Source organism: Dermacentor andersoni, chromosome 1, assembly GCF_023375885.2.
Source record: "Dermacentor andersoni chromosome 1, qqDerAnde1_hic_scaffold, whole genome shotgun sequence".
NCBI classification, from domain to species: domain Eukaryota; kingdom Metazoa; phylum Arthropoda; class Arachnida; order Ixodida; family Ixodidae; genus Dermacentor; species Dermacentor andersoni.
The window spans coordinates 356923521-356937971 of record NC_092814.1 but is presented as its reverse complement, the minus strand read 5'-3'; the positions used below and the strand labels follow the sequence as shown (position 1 = coordinate 356937971).

General features: G+C 45.2%; 1 protein-coding gene across 1 annotated transcript in view; it reads left to right on the top strand.

Annotated features, from left to right (window-relative positions):
- LOC126516599 (kelch-like protein 10) overlaps positions 1-11815 on the top strand; it is a 28919-nt gene extending 17104 nt beyond the window's left edge. Inside the window, exons 5-8 of the mRNA XM_072289393.1 lie at positions 6993-7071; positions 10798-11033; positions 11515-11683; positions 11801-11815. Of these exons, the coding sequence (XP_072145494.1) occupies positions 6993-7071; positions 10798-11033; positions 11515-11683; positions 11801-11815 (499 nt within the window). The remainder of the gene's footprint in view (positions 1-6992; positions 7072-10797; positions 11034-11514; positions 11684-11800) is intronic.
- Positions 11816-14451: the final 2636 nt, after the last annotated feature.

The following is a 14451-nucleotide window of genomic DNA, read 5'->3' as shown; positions in this document are numbered from 1 at the left end:
GCATGTTTTTCAGAATTTCTGACGTCCGCCGAACCTGAAAGCTTGCTCCTTAAGAGAATTCCTACTTTTGCTCGAAAAACCTACCTTTAGGGTTTTTTGAAAGTGTTCGCTGAAACACCCTGTAGAGTATTCGTGAGGTGCTGCTCTTTCGAAAGTTCTACTCCGAAACGTTCTACTCCGTTCCTGGCGTTCAGATGAGTTCAAGACGAGGGCAACGCAAGCGGACTTTACCGAATTCGTGTAAAAGGTTAATGGCTTCGAAAGGGCACGAAGGAAAAAGTGTCGGCTGTCTTTAATGCTCACCTCCGCGCATCGTCGACGCGCGCTGTCGCTGGATGTGCTTCGTCTATCGGCCATCACGCGGAAGTTCACGAGCGCTGCACGTAGACTTAATGCGATGCCATACAGTCCCACTCATCAAGACGCGGCTAAACAAAATTATCATGAAAGCCGAATGGCGTTACTGTGCCCAATGATGAACAATAATGAAAAGTGATTTGTTTCATGAGAGATACCAGCAGTCATAGAGGCATTGCGTAATGAACGAGTACACGAGACATACGTGAATATCTTGAGAAATAGCTGCAAAGCTTGCGCCGCTGCCATGGTTCTCCGTAGTAGAAAGCTACCTATCAAGAAAAGGGTCAGGCAAGAAGAATCAATCAATCAATCAATCAACCAATCAACCAATCAATCAATCAATCAATCAATCAATCAATCAATCAATCAATCAATCAATCAATCAATCAATCAATCAATCTATCAATCAATCAATCAATCAATCAATCTATCAGATCTTCCCGTGACCATTGGGGGTCCCTTAGGCGAAAAGCGGTAATAACACCTCTTGAAGGTGCCTAAAGGCCCACGTACATGACAGCGGTATTAAAATTCATACTTTCAAAAGCAAACTTACAAGAATAGAATTAAAAATGCAGTTTAGAAAAAATAAATTAAATATAGGTGGTGCATATACAGCAACGGAACAATAGAACAAATCAGGTCAATATATAAGTGCACTCCAGGACGGTTGTACATTGTAGCTGAAATATTGAATGTTCACGTGAACCCATAATAAAAAGACGAAAACGATAAACGCGATACAAAGGGTAATGAAACATTCTTGATCATGTTCGGAGAATATATTATAAAATACATTTACAAGAGTTAGAAAAAATTCACGCATTTCTTTTTTTTTTTGTAAACGTAGAAAAGTTGGCTTCTTTCTCTTCGTATTTATTAAGTAGGGACGGCAGTGTGAATCTAGGAGACTGCAAAAAATAGGTAGTGCGGGAAAGAGGAACAATACACTTGTCGGCGCTGCGGGTGCGTGGATCAGTGTAATGAATGCTTGTGTTAGATGAATCTTTAATAAACACTCTGAATTGTTCCTTTGGGATGAAATAAACAATCTCTGTAGTGCTACTCACTGCATGCTTAGAAAAAGTATTCAAGGTATTGGAATGGGAAGACTTAGGAGTGAGGTTCAAGGGCGAATATCTAAGCACCTTTCGGTCTGCAGATGATATTGTCCTCTTCAGCAGCACTGGGGACGAATTAAAGTAAATGATTGAGGACCTTAATCGAGAAAGTGCAATAGTGGGCTTTTAGATTAATATGCAGAAAGTAATGATAATGATCGTTAGCCTGGCAAGGAAAAAAACCTCAGGATCGCCAGTCAGCCGCTAGAGTGTGTGAAGGAGTACGTTTACCGAGGTCACTTACTCACGGGGGACCCTGATCATGAGAAGGAAATTAAAGAATAATAAAATGGGTTGGAATGCATATGGCTGGCATTCATCATCATCATCATCATCATCATCATCTTTTATGTCCACTCCAGGACGAAGGCCTCTCCCTGAGATCTTCAATTACCCCTGTCCTGCGCAAACCGATTCCAACTAGCACCAGCAAATTTCCTAATTTCGTCGCACCACCTAGTGTTCTGCCGTCCTCTACTGCACTTCCGTTCTCTTGGTACCCATTCTGTCACACTAATGGTCCAACGGTTATCTAATCTGCGCATCACAGGACCTGCCCAGCGCCATTTTTTTCTCTTAATGTCTATTAGAATATCGTCTATACCCGTTTGCTCCCTGATCCAAACCGCTCTCTTTCTGTCTCTTAAAGTTATGCCTAGCATTCTTCGTTCCATCGCTCTTTGCGCGGTCCTTAATTTGTTCTCAAGCTTCTTTTTCAGTCTCCAAGTCTATACCCCATATGTCAACACCGGTAAAATGCACTGATTGCATACTTTCCTTATCAATGATAACGGTAAGCTCCCAGTCAGGAGGTCACAATGTCTGCGGTATGCGATCCAACCCATTTTTATTATTCTGTGACTTTCCTTCTCATGGTCAGGGTTCCCTGTAATTAGTTGACCTAGGTAGACGTACTCCTTCACGGACTCTAGAGGCTGACTTGCAATCTTGAATTCTTGTTCCCTTGTCCAGTTATTTACCATTATCTTTGTCTTCTGCATATTAATCTTCAAACCCCCTCTTACACTCTCCCTGTTAAGGTCCTGAATCATTTGTTGTAACTCGTCCGCATTGTTGCTGAATAAAACAATGACATCGGCGAACCGAAGGTTGCCGAGGTATTCGCCGTCGATCCTTACTCCTAAGCCTTCCCATTTTAATAGCTTGAATAATTCCTCCAGGCACGCAGTGAATAGCATTGAAGAGATTGTGTCTCCCTGTCTGACTCCTTTCTTTACAGGTATCTTCCTGCTTTTCTTGTGTAGAATTAAGGTAGCTCTAGAACCTCTGTAGATATTTTCCAAGGTATTTGCGTCAGCGTTCTCTACTTCTTGATTACGTAATGCCTGTATAACAGCTAAAATCGCGACTGAATCAAATTGCTTTTCGTAATCTATGGAAGACATATAGAGAGGCTTATTTTACTCTGCGGATTTCTCGATAACCTGATTAATGACATAGATGTGATCCATTGTAGAGTATCCATGCCTGAAGCCAGCCTGTTCCCTTGGTTGACTAAAGTCCAGTGTTGCCCTTATTCTATTGGATGTAATTTTGGGAAATATTTTATATAATTCTGGAAGTAAGCTAATGGGTCTATAATTTTTCAATTCTTTAACGTCTCCCTTTTTGTGGATTAGTATAATGTTTGCATTCTTCCAGTATTCTGGGATCCTTGCAGTCGATAGACACTTCGTATAAAGAGCCGCCAGTTTTCCAAGCAGTATTTCTCCTCCATCTTTGATTAAATCGACTGTTATTCCATACTCTCCTACCGCTTTCCCCCGTTTCATGCCTTGCAAGGCACTTTGACCTCGTCTCTAGTCATAGGAGGAGTTTCTGTATACTGTTCATTATTGTTTCGAATAGAGTACTCCTGAGTCCTCTGGGTACTGTACAGGTCAGTATAGAATTATTCCGCTGCTTTTATTATACCTTCGAGATCGCTGATGATATTACCCTGCTTATCTTTCAGTACATACATCTTGGTTTGTCCTATGCCAAGTTTCCTTCTCACTGATTTCAGGCTGCGTCCATTTTTTAGGGCTTCTTCAGCCTTTCTCACGTTATAATTTCGAATATCACTTATTTTCATTTTGTTGATCAGTTTTGACAGTTCCGAGAATACAATCTTATCTCTTGAGCTGGACACTTTCATTCTTTGTCCTTTCTTTATTAGCTCCTTTGTTACTTGGGAGAGCTTGCCTACTGGTTGCCTTGGTGCCTTGCCTCCCACTTCAATTGCTGCCTCTGAAGCCAGTCTCGTAACGGTCATTAAGAGTTACCGAATGGATTCCAAAGGAAGGAAAGCGTAGCAAAGGGCGGCAGAAAGTTAGGTGGGTGGATGAGGTTAAGAAGTTTGCAGGGACAACATGGCCACAATTAGTACATGACAGGGGTAGTTGGAGAAGTATGGGAGAGGCCTTTGCCCTACAGTGGGCGTAACCAGGCTGATGATGATGATGATGATTTGTTTGCAAGTAACAGCCTAGATTTGTCTGCGTTTACCCTTACTGCCTCTAAGTTGACCTGTTTTTTCTTTACCAATTTTACTCTTTCTCTGTTCAAATTGAGGTGAATCCTAGCCCTCACTAACCTATGATCACTGCACCTTTACTCTACCTATCACTTCTACATCCTGCACTATGCTGGGATCGGTAGAAAGTATGAAGTCAATTTCATTTGTTGTTTCACCATTTCTTGTTTCGCCATTAACCAATGGCCCCCAGTCCCCAGCAGCTGCGGAGCACCAGACCAAGGCGGCGGTCAGACCTGTAACGCAGCAAAGGGTACTAAGAATCTCTTGGTCCGGACATGCCGTGAATGGAAACTGACCCTTGCAACGTTTAACACCCGAACCCTCTCGAGTGAGGCTAGCTTAGCAGGACTCTTTGAGGAACTATCAGACATTGTTTCGGATATTATCGGCCTTAGTAAGATTAGAAGAACTGGTGAGGCTTACACGTTATTAAATAACGGCCATGTCCTTTGCTATAGAGGTCTCCCTGATAAGAAGCAATACGGGGTAGCATTCCTAATCCATAAGGACATAGCTGGCAACATTGACGAATTCTACAGCATTAACGAGAGGGTAGCAGTAGTTGTAATCAAACTTAAGAGGTATAGATTAAAGTTAGTACAAGCCTACGCTTCAACATCCACTCACGATGATGAAGAAGTAGATCAGTTTTATGAAGATGTTGAATTAGCGATGAGAAAAGCGCAAACTCGGTGTACAGTAGCAATGAATGACTTCAATGCAAATGTGTGGAAAAAGCAGGCGGGTGAACAGGCAACTGCCAACCTAGGCGTCGATTCTAGAAACGCTAGAGGAGAGATGATGGTAGAATTCGCAGAAAGGAATAAGCTGAGAATAATGAACGCCTTTTTAGGAAACGTAGCAACAGAAAATGGACGGCTGGCATTACGAAATCCTAACTGGCAGCTTACCACTGTCATTGAAAATAAAAGTCTACAGTCATTGCATTCTACCGGTGTTAACATGTGTGGCAGAAACTTGAAGGTTAATAAATGAGCTCGAGAACAAGTTAAGGACCGTGGAAAGAGTTATTGAACGAAAAATGTTAGGCGCAACGGTAAGTGACAGGAAGACAGCTGTATGGATGAGAGAGCAAACGGGGATAGATGACATTCTAGCTGACATTAAGAGGAAACGATGGAGCTGGGCAGGCCATGTATTGCATAGGGTAGATAATCGGTGGACAATTAGAGGGAGACAGTTACAGAATAGGTGCCAAGGAAAGGAAAGCGCAGGAGAGGACGTGATGAAACCAGGTGGGGGGATGAAATTATTGCAGACGTAACTTGTAATCAGCTCATGCAAGACATGGGTAATTCGAGATCCACTTCGTCCTGCAGTGGGAATAAAAAAATAGGCAGCTGCTGCTAGTGATGATGATGATGAATGAGCGTTGTCGTTGCTACGGTGAATAGACACGGCCTCCTTCGAGACACCTCTGCCTCACGTGTTGCTTTTGAAAGCGCTGCGGCGAACGTGACGTGATGCGTTGCCACCGCTGTGCCATCATCGATAGGTTACGTGTATGTGGTGTCGCAGTATGTGAATGCGCTAAAAAACGCAACAAACTGTTGTCCCATTCATGTACAGAAGGCTGCATACACATTTTCGTCTTTGTGTTGGCTGCAGTGTAGCGCAAGGACCGATATATAGAATACTGTTTGCCTGATCCCTTTGTTCGCATATTGCAAGAAACTAGGATTCCCAGCATAAACCACTGACAACGATAGAAGGGAATACAACACAAGCTTCAACGTGCAATCCGACGTCGTATTTACTAATGCGGGCTGCCATACGTATACTTAGTTGTGGCACACGTGAAGCCGAATACCTTCTTTGCGCACATTGCTTTATCGAGCACCATGCCGACGATGCTTTACCTACGGCAATCATGTTCGCGGGTTCGTTAAATTATCAACTTCTTTGTAGTAAGCACTGTAGCATTGCTCTTCCCATTTACTGTTTTGAAGTGGTTGACGTTTGATGTCATTTACCGGTAAATAGGGAGCAGTTCACGAACACGCCTGGCCTCCGAGATTGCTTGGCACCATGGGCCGCACAGATTTCCCTGCAATAATTACTAGAGGGAACTCTGGCATTGCAATCACTCAGCCACCATGTTACTGATGGGTAGTACACGCATCTTTCTGATCTTCGTGCTCGTGGATTCCGACGTTCTTCCGGTTTGGTTTATTGTTTAATCTGCCTTAATTTTCCTAAATTTCAAAGCAATCTTTACTTTCCTAAATCCAGAAGACTATGAAAACGTACAATTGCTACCAGTTGCTGTGGTTTACCCTGTCGAGGTAGTCAAATCGATCGAGACGCACAAAGCGTCTCAACGTGCTGGCTTTCCTGCGAGAAATTCGTAAGTGCGCTCTATATCGCTTGTCCATGCATATGGACGTCCGTGGTACAATGCATTCAATATAGGGCATCTGTGCTAGAGGTCCTGTGTCTGAATCCTGCCTTCGCATAATTTTATTTAATGTTTCTTTAGCTATTTGTTACACAGTATTTTGTATGCAAATGACGAATTTACAAAGACACAACGTCATTTAAAGCGAGAAGGACAAAGTTTAGGGAAATCCATGTTACTACCCATCATTCCCAAACTGGCTGAACCACCCCGCTTGCAGCTCCCGTAGACGCCAACACCAGCGTTCCCTCTAGTAATCATTGTACGAAACTCTAGGACGGCCCCATCTCGATGATCACAGCAAATAGCAAAGTCCTGCTACAAATGCAGACATCGCTCGAGGCCTAGTAGCCGGTCTAGGGGATGAAGTTTCCACTACTGTTACGTGTTCGAAGGCAGCGGGCCGTGAAATTACGTCAGAAAAGGTGGTTTCAATGACACTTCACGTGGGAACACCACACCAAATATGTAGTAGTTAACCTTGAGTTGCCTGCTTTGTTGTGTCATTTCGTGCCGCTTCACTTTCTACAGCAGAGTTTACGTCTTTCTGCAGAGACTTCGAGAAGGTTGCCTCTCACCCACAAGTACAGAGTGACGAAGACAGCGTGAAGGTGCTGAAAGTGATTGAACGGGTTAGTTGCTTTTTCTGTGCACTGCAGCTGGGGCCTCGCTTTATTACTGATGGTACGTGTCTACAATTGCACAGGGCACGCGCACTAATCGCGACGAGCGTTAGGGCGCCTTAATACGAAGCGAGGCTTTCAGAGGGAAGACGTGGTTTCCACCGACGCCATATCGGTTCTCATCTCTGCGGTGCCGCCTCGGAGCGCGTACGAAAGCTGAAGCACCTCATCCGGCAAGCAGCAACCGCAGTACACGACTGCACCAGAGAGAACCAATATGGCGCCGGCGCTTCAGATAGGTGGCGCCGAATGTGTCAAAGCATGGAGTGAGGAAAAAATTAGGAGGGAGCCTCGCGCAACCCGTTGGAAGCCAGGAGTTTCGTTCCTGCACGTGGCCAGAGATACAAGCAAAGTGTGACGAGATATACAGGTACAGCAGGCGAGCAGCTGCCGGCCGAGCGCGTTTCCATAAGAAATATGCATATCCCACGCACTGTGGGAGTCGGTGTAAGCGAAGCTTTCCGCGCTGGATGCTTTGATTGACGATAATTAGCGGCGATGTTGACGGCTAAAGCTTAATTTCTTCGCCGTTTAGGCTAACATGAGAGTGGTGAGTTGATGTTAAACGTTACTTTGCGTGCACCACTGATATTTGTCTGCGTACTAAACAGAACACACAGAGAGAGGTGGTTGCTTGAGGCGTTGTTGTGCGCCATATCTTATAACCACTGAGAGAGTTGAGCGTTGTCATTTCCTGACTTGTGATATCGAATTCTGGAGGAGTATTAAACTTGAATTGGATTATGGGGATGTACGGGCCAAAACCACACTCGGATTAGGAGACAAGCTGTAGTGGCGGGCTCCGGATTAGTTTTGACACTGTGATGTTCTTTAACGTGTGTGCACGTGCGTTTTCTCTTTCGCCCCCATCGAAATGCGGCTGCCGCGATTGGGGTCAAATCCACGATCTCTAGCAATGCCATAGCCCCAAAGCTAATGCGGAGGGCGCAGAAGTGTTGATTTGAAGGTCGAGCACTTCCGTATATAGTGTCACCTGGACCCTGCGGTGTGCTTTAATTAATGCAGCTCTGCTTGCACACCCTGCGTAATTTCTCAGATTGACATATTTGCATGGCGCTTATTTTTCAGAAATAGCAGCAGCGTACTGTACCGTACCTTGAACTTAAGTTTATCCTGTTTCCCCACAACCGCTGTCGTATAGTAGTGGGGTTTCCTTGCCTTCTCACGCCACCTCACCCCCTCTCTTATATGGGAACTGCCTCTTCTCCCTCCCGCTCCTTCTTCTCTTTTTCTCCTCTCTACAGTTCTATCTGCGTGCCCTCTGGCCTTGCACGTTAGTAGAAAGGGAAGCGCCGCTGTATCTGCAAAGCTTCTGAGGGGAGTCACGGATAGTTATAGCTGTCAAGCGACTAATGTAGCGACGGCCAGGGAGCTCCAGAGAGCATTGTGCACATTGACGCGGTGGGGTAAAAACGAGTTGCTCCCGTTGCCTTTCCTCTCTTACTCGCTCCTCTCATCTATATACACGCTGTGAACCACCCCCGACGTGGTGTGCGCGACAGCAGCAGCCCCAGCAGCAGCAGTGGGAAACTCGAAGGAAGAAGCAAAGAAAGCTTCGCTTTAAGAAACTGCTCATGGGATAAACAACCAACTATCGCACCCCAAGCGTCTCGGCAAATCTCGATTGTTGCTCAGTGATCTCGATGCAAGAAGTCAAGTGTTGGGCCGACACTTAGAAATGCACGGAGCAAAGGGACTGGCGTCACGGAGCGGTCGCTTGCAAAGGCTGGCTGCGTGACGTCATGTTCTCTACTATCTTTTTCCTTGCTCCATGGGTAAAAGGTTGTCTGCACCCTGAAAAGTGGCGCTGCTATCGAGGCACCCTAGACATGCGTATGCTGTAAGTTTAGTCATCAGAAATGCGTGTGAAACGAATTATTGATAATAATGAAATTTTGCTGCTTTTTCTCGCACACATGCGTACACAGTATGAGTGCCACTTAATATGACGGTGCCTACCACACGTGAAATCCGCGCATAAGTGGTTCGCACTAACGTCATCTCGAGGGCCATATTTGAGTACTAGTACAAGCACTGTGAAACGCTGCGCCTGAATTTGATGCATTTATTTTCACCTTATCGCCAGCATTGCAGTAGAAGGTTGGAATTGGGTCTTAATTTGCTATACGCGAGGTGCGAATCAATTGCAGGATATTGTCTGTCGCTGTTGGTGAAACTTTAGGACTCGCCAAGTGCCGCCTCAGTGGAACGACCGTTCATTCCAAGGAGGTTAAAGAATTGCTGGAGTGGAATGTATGTCCCGAAGGTGAAGACAACTATAAATAAACGAAGAAAACGATGAAGCGCTTTTCGCACACTTCCCACGAGTTAATCAACCTCCTTCGTTAGTCATGGCTTATTTTACCAGACAGATGCTTATCTACGTATAATTCAGTATTACTGGTATTAGAGTCAAATCAGAATATCCTGGCATATTGTATTGAGGAGAAGGTCATCAATATTCAGTAGAAATTACTATTCTCGTTGGGAAGAACCAGCTTTTATTTTCTAATTGGCCTATAGCATCACCATAACCGAGCCAAATGACCTTATCTGTAAGCGGACATCAGCCGGCAAGGCTCTATTTCAGGTGAATGAGGGACAAGCATTGGCTCCACCTTTCCTTGTAAGAAGCTGCGGCAGCTTCGACTCTAGCAGTTTTTCTTTATCCTCATTGGTTCAGTCGGTCGCGGCGCGCCGCTGCCTGCCTACTTCATTCCAGCATATATGTGCCCGTGCCGTGAGCGGCCGGTCGGGCTTTAGATAGTATCGAAAGCTACTGCAGCTTTCTCTTGTAGTGAGAAGCAAATAACGCATGCGCTGTTAGGGATGTTGGCGCATGCTGCGCCAGCAATGTTGTCGTGCATTATTAGTGCTTATACACTGTAGTGGTATGCAGAAGCTCAGGACCTTACAATCTCGCAAGATCTCGTGCTACGACGATCCTCCTGCCCTACAGTTACTGCGTAACGCGAACAGCAGCGTTGACAGTACCATCGCGTCATATAGAATGCAATTAGAGCACGCAACACTATTGTTATGACTGCAGCTTATTTTCTGTTGTTAAGGCGCCGGCAGCAGCATAATGATTAATTTATGTATCTCGTCGTTTACAACAGCTTGACAGTTTCTGGCGGTTTTGTTGTACATATGGGCTTTGTGTTCTGTTGCCGTGCAATGTCCGGTGTTCCCATATTCCGTAAACTACAATATGTAATTTAACGCATACAACTCATACCTTTCCTGGTAAGAAGCTGCGGCAGCTCCGATCCTAGCAGTTTTTCTTTATCCGCAGAATGCTCATCAGAATGACGACGTATAGCAGGCGTGTAATGCAGTAACAACGCTCATACGGTTGTCTTGTGACTTTTTGTCCAAGCACAACGTGGCGCTACACAGCAGCCACATAAGTAGAATCTGATTGGTCGCAGGAATAATAGCTGTGTACTGGCCGGCTGAATTCTGCGCCAGACGAAGGCGCTATTAACGGGGCTGATCTCGTCTATATCCTTGGTAACCCGGTAGACGTAGACGGACAAGTTCATGCTCTCTTTCATTCGTCCTGTTACGTACTTTGTATCATTTCTCTACTTTCCAAGATTTATGGACGGCAGGTCATTTTTACCGGACACATGCGTGAACTTTTCCCCGCAGACGCTCACCCAGCCCTCCATGCCTTTTGGCGCGTTCGCCGGCGATGAACCTTGCATGGTGGTTGGATATGTTGCACGCGTCGACCTGAACAGGCGGTTGTGGCTCAAGCCTCGCTTGCCAAAGGACATTCTCTTCCTCTTCGGCGGCTGGACAACGGGCGCGACCAACGACATGCTGACCTACGACTGTCGTGCTGCCAAGTGGCGCGTGATGGACAACCAGAACGCTACGGCCAGGTAATGTGGCCCCCTCAACAAGCTAGATTGTTGCAAGTGGCTGTCAGCATGCAGAAAAAAGGGTAGATTTTTTTCAATGAGATGTTTCGCACAGCCTGAAAAGAGAGGCAGCGTGCCAGAAATGGTCACCACTAGCTCGGAAGTCCACGCGCACAAATATTTCGCAGGTACCAGCTTCCGAGTGCAAACTTATGGAAGCAAGTGATGCGGCTTCGTATTGTTGAGAAAACGCGGCGTTGACTAAGCGCTTTGATATTCGCATTCTGTGTTGTTATAGCTTTCATGCAGCGCTAAAACTTATTTTCCTTACTTTCCGGGTGTGCAGTTTTCTGGTCACACCTTAGAAAATGCATTCAAGTGCGCTCCAGCTGTACCGAGGGATAACGTCGATAAAGCTTCGAGGCCAGATGGCTAGATTATGCAAAGTTGCTGGGGTGTACATCGCATTTTGTACATCGGTTTTCGTCAACGTCCACCGCAGGGCGTGCCATGGCGTAGCCGTGGTCAACAAGTGCATCTACATCGTGGGTGGCAACGACGGCCGCGTGTGCTACCGCACGGTCGACTGCTTCGACGTGGCTCAGGCCCGATGGAGCGCCAAGGCTAGCATGGCGTATGAACGCTGCTACGTGAGCGTTGTCGCTCTCCAGGCAAGCACGGTTGACGAAGGGCAACCACATTACTATCGCCGCAAAGCTAGCCAAACAATACGGTCGGGGCGAGCTTTTTTGGGAACTGTACACATTGCATGCAACTATTGCATACAGTGCTGTGGCAAGTAAAGAAAAAAGAGAACGAGAAAGTGGTGTTTGGAATAATATTTCTTATACTGAGTGATTACTGTATGTACTACCATTCTCGGTTTTTCGAGTCTTGCACTTAAAATGCTGCTACGAATCTTACATTGACACTAACGAACCACGAAACCCCGCGCCCTCAGCTGTCACCCGGCGTAAAAGCCACGACATTTTTAGATTAGATTATGGATTTTAAAGTGCCAAACCACTTTCGGATTATGAGGCACGCCGTAGTGGGGGACTCCAGAAATTTGGACCACTTGGTCTTCTATAACGTGCACGTAAATCTAAGTACACGGGTGTTTTCGCATTTCGCCCCCATCGAAATGTGGCCGCCGTGGCCGGGATTCGATCAGGTGACCTCGTGCTTAGCAGCCCAACACCATAGCCACTAAGCAACCACGGCGGGTCCACGACGTTGTTACTTTGGACCTAGGATCGTCTAAGTCTTGAAACGTGCCCTTACTGGCGCAAAAGGCATCCTGCACTAATTCTTACTGGCCCTAAATTCATAATAAAAGCGTAAAAATACTTATTGAGATTGAGGTCAGGCAGTCAGAGACAATCTCTCTAACGCTACCCACTGTTTACTATGTTAACCTGTTCAAGGTAATATATCCCCTTCAGTCACGAATTATGATTGAATGTCGATACATGTGTGAGACATATGTGGTGCTCGAGACTACACTGAAAGCAAACCAAAGTGGTAGAATGACTCATTGAGCATTTTATGATGAATCATTATAACTGCCGAGTAACTAAATATTTGTATATTGTAAAGTCAGTGATGCTATTTTTCGTCATAAAAATGATTAAAGCCCCCATTCGAATTACACGCACAAGTTATTCATTGGCCTCAAGCATTTCATGTAAGAAAAAAAAAAATGTGTTTCAAGGTTGCTAATGACATGCACCACGTCAAGCTACACGTAAAACATGGTAGTGCCTCCACCAAAGCGGTACTCTGTAACGACACATACCATTCAGAAGCAAAATGGAACCAACTTAGGTTATCAGTATGCTCAATTTGCCCTAAGCTTAATGTTTGTGCTCTATTCCTTGCTACGTACCACTGCACAGAAATGGCGAAAGTAGGTCACGTCCACAAATGTGGATGCCGTGACGGAAGGGGATATTGGAAAGAATGCGGAGTGAGATTCAACGGGGAATATCTCAGCAATATACGGTTGAAATTGTCCTATGCTAAACAAGTGATCATCCTATGATGGGTACCTGGCCACTGTGGCACAAAAGGCAATGGAGCTGCTGACGAGAAAGCTACCTCAGTAGCTTTTAGCGACACGGACAAAAACATACCCATCCCAGCAACAGATCTTAAACCATACTTGCGTCACAAGCTGAAACTCAACTGGCAGAAACAGTGGAATACTCAGATATCCAATAAACTGCACTTGATCAGACCCAAATTAGGACATTGGATATCGGAGAAAACACCAAGGTATAGCGAAGTGCTCCGTTGCCGAAAAAGAATAGGACGCACTTATGGCACTCACTCTTACCTCTTGACTGGGGGGTATCCTCCGACTTGTGGTAAGTGCGGCAAAAATCTCACAGTCCTGCAGGATCTTATTACATGCCCTGCATTAGAAGCACAGAGGAAAAAGTATTTCACTTCTGCATATCGCGAAAATTTACCTCCTCACCCGACGTTTTTCCTTAGCAATGAACCGCTTTTTAATCTGAAATTGGTCCGAGAGTTTTTAGCAGAAACAGACTCTGAAAATCATTTGGCCAGGTAATTTTTAGCACACGTATAACAGCCGTTGTACTCAAGGGATTTCTTGAAGCTATAGTGTCATTGTTATGTTATGTTGCATCATGTTGTTAACGAAACCCCGTTGCCATAGCCCCCATCACTACCTAGTCAGTGTCATTATTTTAGCACCTATATATTTTACACCATTTACAGCGACAGGTTTTAGGCCCTTTTACAGCCACGTCACATATACCATGAGGAATTCATTGTCCACGCCATTCACAATACATCGTTAACATGACCAATTGTCATGGCGCTCTATGGCCATACCTGGCCCTAGCGCCAGAAAACACCACACATCATCGAAGACATTGTCCTATTCAGTAACGACGGGGATAACTTGGAACAAATGACTGATGACCTTAGTAGAGATAGTGGGGAAGTTATGGTTGAAGATTAATATGGCAGAATACAAAGGCAATGTTGCTGGCAAGGAAGCGAGAATTCCTGAATTGCAGTCAGCCTCTAGAATGTGTGCCAGAGTTCGTTTACCTTGGTAAATTGCCTAAAAGTGGCGGCAGGCATTACCAAATCATGACCGGGAGCTTACCGCTATCCCCGAAAAGAAAATTTCAGGTGTAACGTTCAGAGACAGGAAGATGGCGGTGTGGATTACAGAGCATACAGGGGAACCCGACATTCCAGTCGACACTGAAAGGAAAAATATGGAGCTTGGCCCGCCATGTAATGCGTGGGGCTGACAGTTACATTATTAAACGTTATTAACTTATTATACAGTTACATCATTAGATATTATTACACTATTACTTTATTAGTTTAATATTAGAGTTATACAATGGGTGCCAAGGTAAGCGCAGTCGAGGACGCCATAGAATAAGGAGGT